The sequence below is a fragment of the Salmo trutta genome, chromosome 15 (assembly GCF_901001165.1).
Source record: "Salmo trutta chromosome 15, fSalTru1.1, whole genome shotgun sequence".
Lineage (NCBI taxonomy): Eukaryota > Metazoa > Chordata > Actinopteri > Salmoniformes > Salmonidae > Salmo > Salmo trutta.
Window position 1 is genome coordinate 30,264,582 of NC_042971.1, and position 21,155 is coordinate 30,285,736.

Sequence of the window (21,155 nt, forward strand, 5' to 3'; positions counted from 1 at the left end):
CTTTTCCACATTTTGTTACGTTACAGCCTTATTCTAAAATGGATTAAATACTTATTTTCCCTCATCATTCTACACACAATACCCCATAATGACAAAATTAAAAACTGTTTTTTTAAACATTTTTGCAAACGTATTAAGAATAAAAAATGGAAATATCACATTTACATAAGTATTCGGACCCTTTGCTTAGTACTTTGTTGAAGCATCTTTGGTAGTGATTACAGCCTCAAGTCTTCTTGGGTATGACGTTAAAAGCTTGGCACACCTGTATTTGGGGAGTTTCTCCCATTCTTCTCTGCAGATCCTCTCAAACTCTGTCAGGTTGGATGGGGAGCATTGCAGCACAGCTATTTTAAGGTCTCACCAGAGATTTTAGATCGGGTTCAAGTCCGGGCTCTGGATGGGCCACTCAAGGACATTCAGAGACTTAAATCAAATAAAATTGTATTTGTCACATGCGCCGAATACAACAGGTGTAGACCTTACAGTGAAATGCTTACTTACAAGCCCTTAAACAACAATGCAGTTTTAAGAAAAATAAGTGTTAAGTAAAAAATAACAAATAATGAAAGAGCAGCAGTAAAATAACAGTAGCAAGGCTATATACAGGGGGTACCGGTACAGAGTCAATGTGCGGGGGCACTGACTTGTCAAGGTAATTGAGGTAAAATGTACATGTAGGTAGAGTTAAAGTGACGATGCATAGATAATAAACAGAGAGTAGCAGCAGCATAAAAGAGGGGGGACAATGCAAATAGTCTGGGTAGCCCTTTGATTAGCTGTTCAGGAGTCTTATGGCTTGGGGGTAGAAGCTGTTAAGAAGACTTTTGGACCTAGACTTGCCGCTCAGGTACCGCTTGACGTGCGGTAGCAGAGAGAACAGTCTATGACTAGGGTGGCTGGAGTCTTTGACAATTTTTAGGGCCTTCCTCTGACACCGCCTGTTGTTGAGGTCCTGGATGGCAGGAAGCTTGGCCCCAGTGATATACTGGGCCGTACGCACTACCCTCTGTAGTAACTTGCCGTCGGAGACCGAGCAGTTGCCATACCATTGGGATGGTGTTCTTCAGCTTGCAAGCCTCCCCCTTTTTCATCCAAACATAACGATGGTCATTATGGCCAAACAGTTATTTTTGTTTCATCAGACCAGAGGATATTTCTCCAAAAAGTACGATCTTTGTCCCCATGTGCAGTTGCAAACCGTAGTCTGGCTTTATTATGGCGGTTTTGGAGCAGTGGCTTCTTCCTTGCTGAGCGGCCTTTCAGGTTATGTCGATATAGGACTCGTTTTACTGTGAATATAGATACTTTTGTACCTGTTTCCTCCAGCATCTTCACAAGGTCCTTTGCTGTTGTTCTGGGATTGATTTGCACTTTTCACACCAAAGTACGTTCATCTCTCGGAGACAGAACGAGTCTCCTTCCTGAGCGGTATGACGGCTGCATGGTCCCATGGTGTTTATACTTGCGTACTATTGTTTGTACAGATGAACGTGGTACCTTCAGGCATTTGGAAATTGATCCCAAGGATGAACCACAGATCTTGGCTGATTTATTTTGATTTTCCCATGATGTCAAGCAAAGAGGCACTGAGTTTGAAGGTAGGCCTTGAAATACATCCACAGGTACACCTCCAATTGACTCAAATGATGTTCAGAAGCTTCTAAAGCCATGACATCATTTTCTGGAATTTTCCAAGCTGTTTAAAGGCACAGTCAACTTAGTGTATGTAAACTTCTGACCCACTGGAATTGTGATACAGTGAATTATAAGTGAAATAATCTGTCTGTAAACAATTGTTGGACAAATTACTTGTGTCATGCACAAAGTAGATGTCCTAACCAACTTGCCAAAACTATATTTTTTTACGAGAAATTTGTGGAGTGGTTGAAAAACAAGTTTTAATGACTCCAACCTAAGTGTATGTAAACTTCCGACTTCAACTGTAGATGAAAAATATCTTGGTAAATAGTGTGGTCTACAGCTTATCATGAGTTACTCTACCTCAGGAGAGTAAAATCTTGTGCACCAGCTGTTGTTTACAAATATACACAGACCGCCACCCCCTTACTGGAGGCGGCTGTTCTTTCTTGCTGATGCAGCCTAAACCATGCCAGCTGTATGTTATTCATGTTGTCGTTCAGCCACAACTCGGTGAAACGTAAGATATTACAGTTTTTAATGTCCCGTTGGTAGGATATTCGTGATCATAGTTTGTCTATTTTGTTATCCAATGATTGTACATTGGCTAATAGGACTGATGTAGAGGCATATTACCCACTCGCAGTCGGATACTTACAAGGCACCCCGACCTACGTCCCCAATATCTCCGTCTCTTTCTCATGTGAATCACCTGGATTTGGGCCTTGCCGGGTGTCTGAAGTAAATCCTTCGCTTCCAACTCGTTAAAGAAAAAAATCTTTGTCCAGTACGAGGTGAGTAATTGCTGTCCTGATATCTAGAAGCTTTTTTCGGACATAAGAGATGGGGGCAGAAACATTATGTACAAAATAAGTTACATATAATGTGAAAAAACACACACAATAGCACAATTGGTTAGGAGACCGTAAAACGGCAGCCATCTCCTCTGAAGCCACTCCTACACTGTATTGGCTGTGTGCCTAGGGTCGTTGTTCGGTTGAAAGGTGAACCTTCACCCCAGTCTGAGGTCCTGAGTGCTATGTAGCAGGTTTTCATCAAGGATCTCTCTGTACTTTGCTCCGTTCATCTATGCCTGGATCCTGACTAGTCTCCCAGTCCCTGCCGCTGAAAAACATCCCCACAGCATGATGCTGCCACCACCATGCTTCACCGTAGGGATGGTGCCAGGTTTCCTCCAGACGTGAAGCTTGGCATTCAGGGCAAAGAAAATCTTGGTTTCATCAGACCAGAGAATCTTGTTTCTCATTGTCTGAGCGTCTTTAGGTGCCTTTTGCAAACTCCAAGCGGGCTGTTATGTGCCTTTTACTGAGGAGTGGCTTCCGTCTTGCCACTCAACCATAAAGGACTGATTGGTGGAGTGCTGCAGAGATGGTTGTCCTCTGGAAGGTTCTCCCATCTCCACAGAGGAACTCCAGAGCTCTATCAGAGTGACCATCGAGTTCTTGGTCACCTCCCTGATCAAGGCCCTTCTCCCCCGACTGCTCAGTTTGGCCAGGCAGCCAGCTCTAGGAAGAATCTTGGTGGCTCCAAACTTCTTCCATTTAAGAATGATGGAGGCCACTGTATTCTTGTGGACCTTCAATGCTGCAGAACTGTTTTGGTACCCTTCCCCAGATCTGTGCCTCGACACAATCCTGTCTTGGAGTTCTACGGACAATTCCTTTGACCTCATGGATTGGTTTTTGCTCTGACATGCACTGTCGACTGTGGGACCTTATATAGACAGGTGTGTGCCTTTCCAAATCATGTCCAATCAATTGAATTTACCGCTGTTGGACTCCAATCATGTTGTAGAAACATCTCAACGATGATCAATGGAAACAGGATACACCTGAGCTCAATTTTGAGTTTCAGAGCAAAGGGTCTCAATACTTGTGTAAATAAGGTATTTCTGTTTCTTATATTTTTTAAAATAAATTTGCAAAAATAAAAACAGTTTTTGCTTTGTCATTATGGGGTATTGTGTGTAGATTGCTGATAATTAATGTTTATTTAATCAATTTTAGAATAAGGCTGTAAAGTAGCAAAATGTGGAAAAAGTCAAGGGGTCTGAATACTTTCCAAAGGCACTGTATATGCCACTATTTCATAAAAATGAAAAACCTCAAAACATCTTGTAACTCTTCTGCAGTAAAATCTCATACACAGAGGTACTTCTCTGCAGCTGCCTCCTACACTCGTTAAAACACACTGCCCCACACAACACACCCTGTAACTCTTCTGAAGTCAAATCTCGTATACCCAAATACTTCTCTGCAGCTGCCACGACATGTATTTTCTGTGATTTAAATTACATTTATGCGGTACAGTTGATGACCATTGCTATGGACGCTAAGAAGTCAACCTTACTGAATATATCACTCGTTGGTCTATCCCTCTGTGCTGGCACAAATATACTGCTCATTAACCCATCCACCTCTACTTTCTTCACTGCCTCAGCATACGACACCTGCGCTACACTGGCCACTTCAACCTGCCTCCACGTGTTGCCAACAAATTTTCAGGGCAAATTGCTAGAGGCAGGTTGATTTGTTGCTAAATTACGTTGTGATGTCATTGCGTGATAACGTAAAACTGCGTCATTACGTAGAATACACAATAACGTTACTCAAATTGACTGGCCACCTCGGCAAAAAATATGATTTGACATTTGTTCAGGTACAGACTCCCACTCTTTTCTGTACAGTTTTCATTGAGACATGTTGATTGATGTTGTAAGTTCTGTTCAAGATCAAACATTCGCGACCAACTATATTCATTGGGTTTGGCTCGTCGAACCCGTACTACTGCTGCTGGAGTCAGCCAACTTGCAATTTACTGAAATTGCTGTGCACGAACTGACCGCCTGCTACTGACGTCACGCACAATGCACTTTTGCCGCCAGGCACGTGTGTTGTGACTGAGTGTGACAGAGAAAATCGTTTTTGTGTAATTTGGAGGGAAAATGCGTGCATTTTAGCGTTTGAGTCACGTTTCAAAAGTTCCAAATACATTTTTTAAAGTAGCTAAATGCTGTTTGAAAAAAAAAGTTTCCAGGGTAGTCTGAAAAGTTGTTAAATCTAGCAACAAAATTGCTAAGTTGGCATCACTACCTGCCTCTCTCTCACTGGACAGTTCCGGTCCCCAGCAACATGGGCATCTCTACAGTTGACACACAACTTTATCCACCGAAACTACACAGGCATAGCTAGTTATCGCCAATTATTTAATTAAAACGTCTGTGTGACCTACTCCGTGTCCCTCTGTAAACATAGTCCGGCTATTTCCGGTCGAAATGAACTGTTTTCCGGTGTTACGCCTTTCTGGCTCCGATACCCTTCACTCATTTTGTTTTTCCGGGAGTGCTCCATCTTTCCACGGCTAGCTATCGCTCTGCGGCAATCAAGGAGCAAAAACATCTTTCCAGATCTGGAATAGCTTCACTCACCCTAGCGACGCAGTTTCTTATTGAAATTACCTCTCAAAACAAGTTTGTACCTTTCAATTTGTAATGATGATTTGTTGTGGTTTTAACGTTAATGTTATCTAGCTAGCGCTAGTTAGCTGGAAGTACAGAGGCCTTACAATCATCCCTAGCCAGCTAACGTTAGCTAGCTTAGTAGGATAGATATTTTCCCTACTCCACGGGCCTGGGGTCACACCCAAGACAATAATTGCCTTGTAATTGGAAACACTTGGCTCTGTTGTGAGCTTTTAGCTAGCTGACTACATATGTAATAACAACTAGTCTGTTTACAAACCTCTTTTCCCTATGTAACGTTATTGTAAAAGGAAGTAAACTGCCTTACAGACTAGCAAACTAGCTAACGTTAACTACCGACATTAGCCAGTGAAAGTGCTGCTGTTGTGACGTACAACTGATGTCTCGTAGTGGCATGGGATGCTGTTATAGTTCTGCTTAGCTTGTTCCCTTGCATTCAACTATATAAAACATATTTAGAAGCCAAGAGTAAAGATGTAGCTATAATTATTTGTGTCATAGGCCAATGATGTGTCCTTTCTATCCTCTAATGCTGGATGTTTCCCTGTAACAGATTTGAATAACAACAATGACCGACTCAAAATATTTTACAACAAATAAAAAAGGTGAGTCTTAAAACGTTTATTGGCATTGTCTTCTTCAATGACACATTGTCCCCTTGATCATAAGTGCATGCCTACCATTAGGAAAGTGCAACATAACTCTTAATGGAAATAGATTGGCTCCTACTCTCCTCACAGAAACAGGATGCATGAAATTACCACTAAGGCTGAACTGTTCATGCCAAAGCTGACAACTGAGCTGACCGTTCAACCAGTGTTGCTGAATGAGAGCATCATACTGTTGTCACACTGGACTCTTGCTAATGCTGCATCTGTATCCTGTTACAGGGGAGATATTTGAGCTGAAGGCAGAGCTTAACAATGAGAAGAAAGAGAAGAGGAAGGAGGCGGTGAAGAAGGTCATTGCGGCTATGACTGTGGGCAAGGATGTCAGGTACCGTACAGCTGATTGCTTCCTGTGACACTTCTGTGTGTTGACCATTCATCCCTCTGACATTATCTAATGACCTTGGAATTGTTAGATTACTTGTTAGATATTGCTGCACTGTTGGAACTAGAAGCACAAACATTTCGCTTCACTCGCAATAACATCTGCTAACCATGTGTATGTGACCAATACGATTGATTTGATTTGACCTGCCTGCAGCTTCTGCTCTCCAAACACTTCTCAGCAATTATTTTTACTTTAATGTAAAAGAGATTGCCTACTTGTTTATAATTAGCAAGTTATGTATTATAATCTCTATTATTTACGTTATACTCCCTGATATGGCCTTAATGCACAACGTAAACAGCATTGTGGGTCAATTTCCGCAATAATTGAAGTGTTGAAGCGCGAAGCTAAACTTCTCTGTTTTGGTCCCATTGCTACCACGTTGTAACGGCGTGAAGTGAATCCGTGCACATGCGCAGTTCTGACCTAAAATTGTCTGTCCTTTAGCTCTCTCTTCCCTGACGTGGTGAACTGCATGCAGACAGACAACCTGGAGCTGAAAAAGCTGGTCTACCTGTACCTGATGAACTATGCTAAGAGCCAGCCTGACATGGCCATCATGGCTGTCAACAGCTTTGTCAAGGCAAGGCCTTTTCTTTTTAAATATGTTTTTAAAGGTATTTTATGAGAGAGAGATACCAAAGGGTAGTAGGTTGGATTCAAACCTACGTTGGCACTAGACATGTGTGCCAGAGGTTGCAGCATTACCAACAGACCAGCCGGGAGGCAAGGCCTTTTATTTGACATAAAAATACACATTTACATGGTTTTCCACTTACTTTGGCTGTTAACATATTACACAGCCTAGCCATTGCAATACTGCACTTCCCCATCCATAGATATCTCACCTCTCTCTCCCTCAGGACTGTGAGGACCCTAACCCCCTGATCCGGGCCCTGGCCGTGCGCACCATGGGCTGCATCCGCGTGGACAAGATCACAGAGTACCTGTGTGAGCCGCTGAGGAAGTGTCTAAAGGACGAGGACCCATACGTGAGGAAGACGGCAGCGGTGTGTGTGGCAAAGCTCCATGACATCAACGCCCAGATGGTGGAGGACCAGGGCTTCCTGGATTCCCTCAGGGACCTCATCGCCGACTCCAACCCCATGGTAGGATAGGCTGGCAGTAGGCCCCTAGGCACAGCCCAGACTATGTACACTACCGGTCAAAAGTTTGAGAACACCTACTCATTCAAGGGTTTTTCTTTATTTTGACTATTTTCTACGTTGTAGAGTAATAGTGAAGACATCAAAACTATGAAATCACACATATGGAATCATGTAGTAACCAAAAAAGTGTTAAACAAATCAAAATATATTTACATTTGAGATTCTTCAAATAGCCACCCTTTGCCTTGATGACAGCTTTGCACACTCTTGGCATTCTCTCAACCAGCTTCACCTGGAATGCTTTTTCAACAGTCTTGATGTAGTTCCAACATATGCTGAGCACTTTTTAGCTCCTTTTCCTTCACTCTGTGGTCCGACTCATCCCAAACCATCTCAATTTGGTTGAGGTCGGGGGATTGTGGAGGCCAGGTCATCTGATGCAGAACTCCATCACTCTCCTTCTTGGTAAAATAGCCCTTACACAGCCTGGAGGTGTGTTGGGTCATTGTCCTGTTGAAAAACAAATAATAGTCCCACTAAGCCCAAACCAAATGGGATGGCGTATCGCTGCAGAATGCTGTGGTAGCCATGCTGGTTAAGTGTGCCTTGAATTCTAAATAAATCACACAGTGTCACCAGCAAAGCACCCCCACACCATAACACCACCTCCATGCTTTACGGTGGGAAATACACCTATGGAGATCATCCGTTCACCCACACCGCGTCTCACAAAGGGACTGCGGTTGAAACCAAACATCTCCGATTTGGATTCCAGACCAAAGGACATATTTCCACCGGTCTAATGTCCAGTGCTTGTGTTTCTTGGCCAAAGCAAGTCTCTTCTTATTAGTGTCCTTTTTAGTAGTGGTTTATTTGCCGCAATTCGACCATGAAGGCCTGATTCACGCAATCTCTGAACAGTTGATGTTGAGAAGTGTCTGTTACTTGAACTCTGTGAAGCATTTATTTGGGCTGCAATTTCTGAGGCTGTTAACTCCAATGAACTTATCCTCTGCAGCAGAGGTAACTCTGGGTCTTCCATTCCTGTGTCAGTCCTCATGAGAGCCAGTTTCATCATAGCACTTGATGGTTTTTGCGACTGCACTTAAAGAAACGTTCAAGGTTCTTGAAATGTTCCATATTGACTTAACTTCATGTCTTAAAGTAATGACGGACTGTTGGTTCTCTTTGCTTATTTGAGCTGTTCTTGTCATAATATGGACTTGGTCTTCTACCAAATAGGGCTATCTACTGTATTCCACCCCTACCATGTCACAACACAACTGATTGGCTCAAACACATTAAGAAGGAAAGAAATGAACTTTTATGAAGGCACACCTGTTAATTAAAATGCGTTCCAGGTGACTACCTCATGAAGCTGGTTGAGAGAATGCCAAGAGTGTGCAAAGCTTTTTTCAAGGCAAATGGTGGCTATTTCAAGGATCTCAAATATATAATATATTTTGATTTGTTTAACACTTTGGTTACTACATGATTCCATATGTGTTATTTCATAGTTTTGATGTCTTCACTATTATTCCACAATGTAGAAAATAGTAAAACATAAAGAAAAACCCTTGAATGAGTAGGTGTTCTAAAACTTTTAACTGGTAGTGTAGATGTCAGGCGAATTTCTCAGACTTTGTTTACTTTTCTTGTATACTTCGGGGGCCTGGGGTAATTTAAAAACAGCCTGTAAGGGTGTTGTTCCAGGACCTGTTTTAACAGTTTCTCATGATTGACCCTATTTCCCTGATGAAAGTCCATTGGCAGACAAGACAGACCACTGATCACTGTATCTGAACCTCCAGGTGGTGGCCAACGCGGTGGCAGCTCTGTCTGAGATCAGTGAGTCCCACCCCAACAGCAACCTGCTGGACCTCAACCCCCAGAACATCAACAAGCTTCTGACGGCCCTCAATGAGTGCACTGAGTGGGGCCAGATCTTCATCTTGGACTGCCTGTCCAACTACAACCCCAAAGATGAGCGCGAGGCCCAGAGGTACGCACACATCTTTTGTCGTCCCCTCAAACAAAGTAGATTCATTGAGTTCTGTTATCATTCTGAAAACCTTTTTTCCGGTTTATATAGAAACTGCACTAAAACCTGATTTAGTTGTCAGAGTAACATATCTAAGTTTTTTCTTGTGGGCCATATTTTGTATGTTAGTTTGCAAACTTCTAAATCTTGCTGCATGGTACTATGCTGCCCAAAAAGCTGTCTTGTGAAATTACATTTTCGTCTACTTTGTGCTTGCCATCCAAGAAATGTCTCATCTTGGACACACGTGTGACACATGCATACAAGGGAAACAAACAGACATTGCTGTGCACCACTGTTTATTTACCCTCGCAGTGTATTTACATGTGGTTACAGAGTATCACGTCAATCATTCCAAATAGGTTATAGAAATGCACCAAATTTCATATATTAATCCCAATATGTTTATACGCATACATACACTATATGACCAAATGTACAGTGGCTTGCAAAAGTATTGACCCCCTTGGCATTTTTCCTTTTTTGTTGCCTTACAACCTGGGATTAAAATACATTTTTGGGGGGTTTGTATCATTTGATTTACACAACATGCCTACGACTTTGAAGATGCTAAATATTGTTTGTGAAACAAACAAGAAATAAGATAAGAAAAACAGAACTTGAGCGTGCATAACTATTCACCCCACCAATGTCAATACCTTGTAGAGCCACCTTTTGCAGCAATTACAGCTGCAAGTCTCTTGGGGTATGTCTCTATAAGCTTGGCACATCTGACCATTCTTGCCCATTCTTCAAGGCAAAACTGCTCCAGCTCCTTCAAGTTGGATGGGTTCCGCTGGTGTACAGCAATCTTCAAGTCACACCACAGATTCTCAATTGGATTGAGGTCTGGGCATTGACTAGGCCATTCCAAGACATTTAAATGTTTCCCCTTAAACCACTCGAGTGTTGCTTTAGCAGTTTGCTTAGGGTCATTGTCCTGCTGGAAGGTGAACCTCCGTCCCAGTCTCAAATCTCTGGAAGACTGAAACAGATTTCCCTCAAGAATGTCCCTGTATTTAGCGCCATCCATCATTCCTTAAATTCTGACCAGTTTCAAAGTCCCTGCCGATGGGGAAAAACATCCCCACAGCATGATGCTGCCTCCACCATGCTTCACTGTGGGGATGGTGTTCTCTGGGTGATGAGAGGTGTTGGGTTTACGCCAGACATAGCGTTTTCCTTGATGGCCAAAAAGTTAAATCTGAACAGAGTACCTTCTTCTTTTGGCGAACACCAAATGTGTTTGCTTATTTTTTTCTTTAAGCGCTGGATTTTTTCTGGCCACTCTCCCGTAAAGCCCGGTTCTGTGGAGTGTACGGCTTAAAGTGGTCCTATAGACAATTGCTCCAATCTCCGCTGTGGAGCTTTGCAGCTCCTTCAGGGTTATCTTTGGTCTCTTTGTTGCCTCTCTGAATAATGCCCTCCTTGCTTGGTCCGTGAGTTTTGGTGGGCAGCCCTCTTTTGGCAGGTTTGTTGTGGTGCCATATTCTATTCATTTTTTAAATAATGGATTTAATGGTGCTCCGTGGGATGTTCAAAGTTTGATATATTTTTTTAACCCAACCTTGATCTGTACTTATCCACAACTTTGTCCCTGACCTGTTTGGAGAGCTCCTTGGTCTTCATGGTGCCGCTTGCTTGGTGGTGCCCCTTGCTTAGTGGTGTTGCACACTCTGGGGCCTTTCAGTGTCATGACTCGTGTTTTGTCCTTAATTTTATTTTAAATCAAATGACCACAGGTCATGAACCTGAAATACAACAAACAAATAATGACAATATATTATTAAGATATAATATATTATTCAAGTAATATAATAATAATGTAAATAATGAAAATCAAATAAGCCTGCAACACCATTAAAGATGTGGCAAATCTGGCTTAAAACAGCACCGACTACATCACCCAGAATGCCCAGCGCCAGAGGAGCATGTGCACAGTGACTCTGCCGTCACAGGTTGTTATGGACCTTGACACCAGCAATATTGAGGCTGTAGCTGCTGATGTTGTTTATAATTGTGCCTGTGCCAATCGGGACGTCCCCACTCTTTTTGCAGTTTAACTTTGGGAAACTTCACTGCATCCACGCTTTGATGTCCTGCAGGCAGGCTGCTGACCAGGAGTGCAGTGGCATTGTCAGTGTTTGTGGAGACGTACAGCTGAGTGGCGTTAGCATAAAAGTGAAACCCCAGTCCGTGTTTCCTCAAGATCTTTCCCAGTGGCAGCATGCCGATACAAATCAGTAGTGGCCCCAGGACCGAGTCTTGAGGGACCCCCTGTCAGACCACAACTGTGTCTGCCCTACTAGGACAGATGGCTACAAACTGGTAGCGATCAGTGAGATAGTCCCAGACAGTGTCTGACAGGCCCAGGAGCTTCTCCATGCGATCCAGTAGGATGGCATGGCTGACCGTGTAATGCTGCACTGAGGTCCAGCAGTATGAGGATGCTGGCAGCACCAGAGTCAGCATTCATGAGGTCGTCATTGGTGACTTTTTTTATCAGGGCAGTCTTGGCACTGTGTCTAGCTCTGAAACCTGACTGGAAGGGCTCAAGTAGGTTGTGAGTGGCCAGATGGTTTTTGAGTTAGAAACAGTATATCTGAGGAGCTTGGAAATAGGCCTTTAGTTCTTGAGGTTGTCAGGGTCAGATCCAGGCTTTTTAAGTACTGGTCTGACTGTGGCCAGTTTGAGCTGAGGAGGGACACATCCAGTGATGAGGTACTTGATCATTTCTGTGAAGAAATGCTCCAGAGCAGGTAAGCAGGTGGGGAGCAAGTGGTGGGCCTCATTGTCCTAACTAGCTTGGTTACATCAGCTGCAGTGACTGTGGTGAAGGTGGAGAACCTTGACTCAGGGAGCGTAGGACTGGATAGCTTAACTACTGGGGCTGGAGAGGACAGGATGGTGTTATTGATGTTTTCAATTTTGCTTTGGAAGATGCACAGGTATTGATTGCACCTTGGGGAGGCTGAGGTAGCAGAATTGATTATAGGTTGGAGGAGCTTGCTCACAGTAGAAAACAGGGAGTTACCAATGCTGTTGCTGATCAGTTAGGACCAGTAGGATGCCCGAGGTGCATTTAAGGCCTGTTTGTATTCTTGCTGATGTTGCTCATACGTCTACGCATGTACAGTTAGACACAGTTTTCTTATACTGTTGCTCTAGACGACGGCCAGTTGCTTTCAAAGAGCGTTGCTCTGCTCCTCAGTGTACCAGGGAGAAGATTTGGAGAAAGACACCATTCGTGTTTCCAAAGGAGCAACTTTATCCATTATGGAGGCCAATGCAGTGTTGTTTTGAGCCACGAGTCAGTAACTTGCATGTAGGAGATGGATTCAGTAAGCTGGCCAGTGTTTGTTTTTAGACTTTTGAACTGAATGGAGCGTTTCTTTGGCTGAGTGGGTCGAGGAATAGCTAGGGTGAAGGTGATGAGTTTATGGTCGGACATCCCTGACACGTTTCCTTCCAATTTGGCGAATTCCACGCCTGTAGTACCGACCAGGTCTAGTACATGGCCTTTGTTGTGGCTGGCAAAGTCCACGTGCTGTTGGAGTCCAAATATGTCCAGGACATCAGCCAGGCCGGTAGAGAGACTGCAGTCGACATGTATGTTGAAATGACCAAGCACTAGCATAGCAAGGCACAAGGGGCTCAGGATTGTTAGTAGCTCAGATAGTTCCGGAAGAAAGTCAGAGTTGAGCTTAGGAGGTCGATAAATCAGCACAGCCAGTACTGATACAGAGTCAGTGCTCTTGAAAGCCATGCATTCAAAACATGAGACAGCTGGTACTGGAGTAGACTTCACAGTGCCGTCAGTCCTGCAGATTACATCCAATCCGCCACCATGTCCAGATGTGTGAGAACAGTCCAGGTAGGTGTAGCCAGATGGAGTGCATTGTTTGAGGGATATGTACTCATTGGGCTGATGCCAAGTCTTAGTGAGGCAGAGAAAGTATAGACCTCTATCAGTGATGTCATTCAGTAGTAACCCTTTGTTGTTTATGGATCTTGCATTTAAAAGGCCCAGTTGAATAACTTTGGAAGTTGCCGAATATTTCTGATTCAAAAGAGAGACTTTTAGATTTCTTCAAAACAATCAAACTTTATTATTAATTATTGCAATAACGGAGTGGTCAACGACCACCCTTAAGTGATTGCTGAGAGCCCAACGAGCAGATTTGGGTTACAGCTCTTTATAGCAAAGTACATCCTCCTGAATGTTCATGACAAACCACAGATGTATAGAATTATACAAAGGTACATTGTGATATCAAGCAACATACAGCAAGATTTACATGGTGCCAAACGTCTGTCTCTAGGTCATTTACTACATGTTTATACAGAAATACTAATGCAACATAGGACACTAGGTCCTTCCCTCAAATTATGAAGACAAGTGTTCATCTGCAATGCGGGAGAAATAAACTGGAAGGAGGGTTTGCCTAGCACTGGCAGACAGGCCAACATTTCACACAGACACTAATCATGGAATGGAATGCAGTCTAGGTTTTATCACCAAGGCATTGTAAATCGTTAAGCCTCAGAGGCTCCTCTCAGAAGAACAGACAAACTGTGAAAGTACACTGCTCAAAAAAATAAAGGGAACACTTAAACAACACAATGCAACTCCAAGTCAATCACACTTCTGTGAAATCAAACTCTCCACTTAGGAAGCAACACTGATTGACAATAAATTTCACATGCTGTTGTGCAAATGGAATAGACAACAGGTGGAAATTATAGGCAATTAGCAAGACACCCAATAAAGGAGTGGTTCTGCAGGTGGTGACCACAGACCACTTCTCAGTTCCTATGCTTCCTGGCTGATGTTTTGGTCACTTTTGAATGCTGGCGGTGCTTTCACTCTAGTGGTAGCATGAGACGGAGTCTACAACCCACACAAGTGGCTCAGGTAGTGCAGCTCATCCAGGATGGCACATCAATGCGAGCTGTGGCAAGAAGGTTTGCTGTGTCTGTCAGCGTAGTGTCCAGAGCATGGAGGCGCTACCAGGAGACAGGCCAGTACATCAGGAGACTGGAGGAGGTTGTAGGAGGGCAACAACCCAGCAGCAGGACCGCTACCTCCGCCTTTGTACAAGGAGGAGCAGGAGGAGCACTGCCAGAGCCCTGCAAAATGACCTCCAGCAGGCCACAAATGTGCATGTGTCTGCTCAAACGGTCAGAAACAGACTCCATGAGGGTGGTATGAGGGCCCGACGTCCACAGGTGGGGGTTGTGCTTACAGCTCAACACCGTGCAGGACCTTTGGCATTTGCCAGAGAACACCAAGATTGGCAAATTCGCCACTGGCGCCCTGTGCTCTTCACAGATGAAAGCAGGTTCACACTGAGCACGTGACAGAGTCTGGAGACGCCGTGGAGAACGTTCTGCTGCCTGCAACATCCTCCAGCATGACTGGTTTGGCGGTGGGTCAGTCATAGTGTGGGGTGGCATTTCTTTGGGGGGCCGCACAGCCCTCCATGTGCTCACCAGAGGTAGCCTGACTGCCATTAGGTACCGAGATGAGATCCTCAGACCCCTTGTGAGACCATATGCTGGTGCGGTTGGCCCTGGGTTCCTCCTAATGCAAGACAATGCTAGACCTCATGTGGCTGGAGCGTGTCAGCAGTTCCTGCAAGAGGAAGGCATTGATGCTATGGACTGGCCCGCCCGTTCTCCAGACCTGAATCCAATTGACCACATCTGGGACATCATGTCTCGCTCCATCCACCAACGCCACGTTGCACCACAGACTGTCCAGGAGTTGGCGGATGCTTTAGTCCAGGTCTGGGAGGAGATCCCTCAGGAGACCATCCGCCACCTCATCAGGAGCATGCCCAGGCATTGTAGGGAGGTCATACAGGCACGTGGAGGCCACACACACTACTGAGCCTCATTTTGACTTGTTTTAAGGACATTACATCAAAGTTGGATCAGCCTGTAGTGTGGTTTTCCACTTTAATTTTGAGTGTGACTCCAAATCCAGACCTTCATGGGTTGATAAATTGGATTTCCATTGATTATTTTTGTGTGATTTTGTTGTCAGCACATTCAACTATGTAAAGAAAAAAGTATTTCATAAGATTATTTCATTCATTCAGATCTAGGATGTGTTGTTTAAGTGTTCCCTTTATTTTTTTGAGCAGTATACTAATACAAGAATACATTCTAATATAAAGTAATGTGAATAACATACAATAATGTTGTAATTTCCACCACAGGATTCCATATTTCAGAAGGTTGTTCTTTATCTCCCTGCACAGGGTTATTTTAACATGTCAAAAACTTCTGAGGAATCTTTGGGTGTAGTGAGTGATAGTTTCTGCCATTTCTGTATCTTTTGGTCCAGCCTTTGATCCAATAAATGGGAGATGAGATAAGAAGAGATGAGGATCTCGGAGGATCTGAGCTGGCATTTGAATCCAAACAATTGGCTGTTTGGTTGGAGAAGTAGTCAAATATGTTATCTAATTTAATGCTGTTGAGGGGGAAAAAATACACTACTTGAGTAGCTATATAAAAAATAAGTTGAGAAAAACAATGCACAAACACCGAAAACAAATAATTAAGGATAAGTTTGCAGGAGTGAACTACCAAGGTAATTCAGTATAGCATTGAGATCGATACAGGAAATTGCCAAAATAAAGGAACCACCAACATATATTGTCTTTATAGGGCATTGGGCCACCGCAGCTTCAATGTGCCTTGGCATAGATTCTACAGGTGTCTGGAACTCTATTGAAGGGTTGCGACACCGTTCTTCCATGTGAAATTCCATCATTTGGTGTTTTGTTGATGGTGGTAGAAAACACTGTCTCAGGCTCCGCTCCAGAATCTCCCATAAGTGTTCAATTGGGTTGAGATCTGGTGACGCACACACTTTAAACCCCCCCATTCTCCTTTGAGACCCATCTTTCAAAGTCACTGAGTTCTCTTCTAGCCATGGTAGCCAAAATAAAAAATATCTGAGCTATTTGTTATGTACCAATTTATGTCCTTTAAAGGGAGTTGTGATAAATCTCCACAATAAGTCCTGTGTACTAAATCTCTACCAGACGTTTATTGCATCTAAAGTAAACTGCTGCGTTTGTGCACTAAAATCACTTATGGTGTTGTCAACTTTTAAATCCTTTGTAATATAGATTGCACTAATAAATCCACCTGTTCTCTTTCTTTTCCAGCATCTGCGAGCGGGTCACTCCCCGTCTCTCCCATGCCAACTCGGCGGTGGTGCTGTCGGCCGTTAAGGTGCTGATGAAGTTCCTGGAGCTTCTGCCTAAGGAGTCGGACTACTACAACACTCTGCTGAAGAAGCTGTCCCCACCGCTGGTCACCCTGCTCTCTGGGGAGCCAGAGGTCCAGTATGTGGCCCTCAGGAACATCAACCTCATTGTCCAGAAAAGGTCAGTGGGAAATTTACACTCAACATTAATGCAAAGTTATTGCTAGCCTCCAAGGGATCAGGGCTGGAACAGAGCAATCCATCAAAATGTGTTTAGTTTATCACTTTCTCAATTAATCCTCAGTGATGTGGAATGTTTGGTGTTGGAAAAGGCCCAATGAAGTAAAAAATATGTTTTTTTTTTTTTTTATATATATACAGTGCAAGTATTCAGACCCCATTGACTTTTTCCACATTTTGTTAGGTTGCAGCCTTATTGTAAAATGAATTAAATTGTTTTTTTTCTCTTCTCATCAATCTAATTTTTATTCCAACCTCATAGTGTGGAAATATTTGTATTTATTTATTTAACCTTTATTTAACTAGGCAAGTCAGTTAAGAACAAATTGGCCCAGTGTCATCCGGGTTAGGTTTTGGCTGGGGTAGGCTGTCATTGTAAATAAGAATTTGTTCTTAACTGATTTGCATTGTTAACTTCTCAGGGCTACGTGGGACGCTAGCATCCCACCTGCGGGACACAGCCAGTGAAATATCAGGGCGGCAAATTCAAAAACAACAAAATGTCATAATTCAACTTTCTCAAACATACGACTATTTTACACCATTTTAAAGATACACTTGTGCACATCAATTTACAAAAATACTCATCATAAACATTGACAAAATACATAATTATTTTAAGAATTATAGATAGACTACTCCTTTATGCAACCGCTGTGTCAGATTTTAAAATAGCTTTACGGAGAAAGCACATTTTTCAATATTCTGAGTACATAGCTCAGCCATCACGGCGAGCTATTCAGACACCCGCCAAATTCGGGGTAACCTAAACTCAGAATTAGTATTAGAAATATTGTATTACCTTTGCTGATCTTCGTCAAAATGCACTCCCAGGACTGCTACTTCAACAAGAAATGTTGTTTTTGTTCCAAATAATCCATATTTATGTCCAAATACCTCCGTTTTGTTCGTGCGTACAGATCACTTATCCAAAGGCATAACGCGCGAGCGCGGAACGAGAGACGAAAAGTCAAAATGTTCCATTACCGTACTTAGAAGCATGTCAAACGCTGTTCAAAATCAATCTTTATGGTATTTTTAACGTAAAATTGCAATAATATTCCAACCGGACAATAGCATATTCATTCAAGAAGAAAAAGGAGGGGAGCGCTCGCGGACCGAGCATATCCAATCCCTTTGTTGCCAGGCAGACCACTCAGTAACTGAGCTCCTATACTCTGCCCAGTGACAGGAAAATGCTCAAACTACTTTCTGAAGGCTTTAGACAGCCAATGGAAGCCTTAGGAAGTGCAACGTCACCCCACAGACACTGTAGCTTCGATTGAGAATTAAAAGAACTACAATTCTCAGACTTTCCACTTCCTGCTTGGAATTTTCTCAGGTTTTTGCCTGCCATATGAGTTCTGTTATACTCACAGACATCATTCAAACAGTTTTATTAACTTCGGAGTGTTTTCTATCCAAATCTACTAATAATATGCATATTCTAGTTTCTGGGCCAGATTAGTAACCTGTTTAAATTGGGTACGTTTTTCATCCGGCCGTGAAAATACTGCCCCCTAGCCCAGACAGGTTAAATAAATAAATACAAATATTTCCACACTTTGAGGCGTTTTGGCCTGCCTTATGATATCACTAGGCGGTAAATCGGTTAATCAAATCAACCTTTATTTATACAGGCCATTTCAGACATGCAATGAAATGTGCTTCACAGGAAAAAATGAAGAAAAAAAAAACAGTGAAATATATATTTCTGTTTTTAATTTTTTGTGTGTGTGTATATATATATTACACTACACAACAAACATGAGGATAAAAAAAACATAAGAACAATAAAAATTGAAAGACTAAAAAGCACCCTAAGGAAAAGCAAAGCTTAAAAGGTGTGTTTTAAGATCTCTTTTAAATACAGTACCAGTCAAATGTTTGTTTTGGTTACTACATGATTCCATATGTGTTATTTCATAGTTTTGATGTCTTCACTATTATCTACAATGTGGAAAATAGTAAAAATTAAAGGAAAAGCCCTGGAATGAGAAGGTGTGTCTAAACTTTTGACTGGTACTGTATATCCACAGTTTCTGGCCCCCCTCGGGTCCTCTGGCAGTCTATTCCAGAGGCTGGGGGCATAATAACTAAATGCTGCCTCTCCATGCCTCTTGGTCCTAGACTTTGGGAAAGTTAAAAGCCCAGTGCCAGAGGACCGGAGAGACCTACTGGGTGCATAACTTAAAAGCACGTCTGACATGTATTGGGGTGCACAATCGGAGATTGATTTAAAAACTAATAAAATACTTTTTTAAGTGAATTATAAAACTCACAGGCAGCCAGTGCAGAGGCCTTAAAACCGGTGTAAATGTGTGCTTTCCGTCTGGTCTTGGACAGTACCCGTGCTGCAGCATTCTGTATGTTTTGCAGTTGACCAATGGCTTTTCTTGGGTAAACCAGCCAGGAGAGTATTACAGTATCAGCCTGCGATCAGAAATTGCTTTGGCAATGTTCCTCAGGTGGTAAAAGCCATTTTGGTCACATTCCTAATGTATGATTCGAAGTTGAATTCAGAATCTAAAAGGACACCCAGGCTTTTTACCTGGTGTTTTATCTTTATTGCCAGTTAATTAAAATGTGCGATCAGATCCTCTCTGTGTTTTGGCTCCAACAGTAAGTACCTTGGTCTTGTATTGATTTAGCTGGAGAAAGTTGTGAGCCATCCAAGTATTTAAGTTAGTAATACAGTCTAATAATTTATCAGTGAAGCTAAAATCCTCTGGTGACACAGAAACGTAAAGTTGTGTTTCATCTGCCTAGCAGTGAAAATCAATGCTGTGCTTTCTGAAAAACGCTGCTAAGGGTAACATACTGTATATAAACGGTTCAGGACCTAAAATCTAACCTTGTGGAACACCACGTGATATGTATGTTCTCTTGAGTTAATTTTACCAACGGTGACAAACTCTCCACCAGTTAAATAGGTGTTAAAGCAATTTTGAACTGGACCGGAGAGGCCAACCCACCTCTCCAGTCTGTCCAGAAGGACATCATGGTCACCAGTGTCAAATACTGCACTTAAATCCAACAGTACAAGGACAGAGAGCTGATAATTGACCACTTTAACTAAAGCTGTCTCTGTGCTGTGGTGGGCACGAAAACCAGATTGGAATTTTCCAAAATACAGTTTGCACTTAAAAAATCTTTTAGCTGTTTGAAAACCTATTTCTACAGAATTTTGCTTAAGAATGGAAAGTTGGAGATTGGTTGAACATTTCTAAGAGCTGAAGAAACTAGATTTAATTTCTTCAGAAGGGGTTTCACCATAGCAGTTTTGAGTGCAGTGGGGAAAGTGCCTGTGAACAGGGAGTGATTAACAATAGCTGGCACTTCAGATATGCAATTAAAAACAGTTTTGGAGAAGGTGGTGGGGATAGGATCTAGAAGGCTTGTGTTATCACTTTCCTGAGCATGTCGGTGTCAACAAGGGAAAATAAATCCATAGTGCCTTTGCGTGGTAGGCTAAGGCACATATCATCAAACTTCTCATCAGGTCTTGCTTGACTGATACCCAGCCTAGTGTTTGTTATCTTGTCTCTGAAATATGCTGCAAACTCATCACGTTTGGAAAGTTCACATAGGTTTGCGGGGGTAGGATTTATCAGGCCATCAATGGTGGAGAAGAGCACTCTTGAATTATTCTGATTATTAGTGATCAATTTAGAAAAATGAGCCCATCTGGCATTTCTAATTGCCTTGTTATATATGCTAAGTTGCTCTCTCAGAACATCATAATGGACCTGCAACTTTGACTTAATAGACCAATAACCAAGTTAGTTCCAAACTTCTCTGCCAATAACAGCAAGTTATTGGTTTTCCCCTCCCACTCTGACCACTCCCAGACAGTCCTAGCAAAATTCTTGCTTGCTCTATGCTAAGAAGCATTTTGTATACCTTTTTTTACAAATGTATTTAAGGCAGTCACAGTAAGTTACTTCATTTTTTACAGAGAAATGATTTGATGTTGAGATAAAAGCGGCTGCATTGGACCATTTTATGTCTTGGCACCATGTTTTCGTTTTGTGTCCTCCTCACTTGCTAGCCACTAGATGACAGCATTTCTCTTCCTATGTACCTTTCCCATTTCTCAGCTCTGTGGGTTCAGATCAGGACTCTTATAGATAGACATATAGAGTTGTTCTGTTTCCATTGTAAATGTCATCTCTATTATTTAGGCCTGAGATCCTGAAGCAGGAGATCAAGGTGTTCTTTGTCAAGTACAACGACCCCATCTACGTCAAATTGGAGAAACTGGATATCATGATTCGCCTGGCCTCCCAGGCCAACATAGCCCAGGTACTGCTCATGGAACCCCGTACCTCAGTGAATGGA

General features: G+C 42.7%; 1 protein-coding gene across 2 annotated transcripts in view; it reads left to right on the forward strand.

Annotated features, from left to right (window-relative positions):
* The first annotated feature begins 4,964 nt into the window (after nt 1-4,964).
* Nucleotides 4,965-21,155, forward strand: part of LOC115148788 (AP-2 complex subunit beta) — a 69,708-nt gene continuing 53,517 nt past the window's right edge. For both annotated transcript variants that reach the window (XM_029691014.1, XM_029691015.1), the window contains exons 1-8: nt 4,965-5,131; nt 5,697-5,748; nt 6,034-6,139; nt 6,647-6,782; nt 7,063-7,308; nt 9,120-9,310; nt 16,534-16,755; nt 20,999-21,119. In XM_029691014.1, coding sequence (XP_029546874.1) covers nt 5,712-5,748; nt 6,034-6,139; nt 6,647-6,782; nt 7,063-7,308; nt 9,120-9,310; nt 16,534-16,755; nt 20,999-21,119 — 1,059 coding nt within the window. In that variant the 5' untranslated portion in view covers nt 4,965-5,131; nt 5,697-5,711. The remainder of the gene's footprint in view (nt 5,132-5,696; nt 5,749-6,033; nt 6,140-6,646; nt 6,783-7,062; nt 7,309-9,119; nt 9,311-16,533; nt 16,756-20,998; nt 21,120-21,155) is intronic.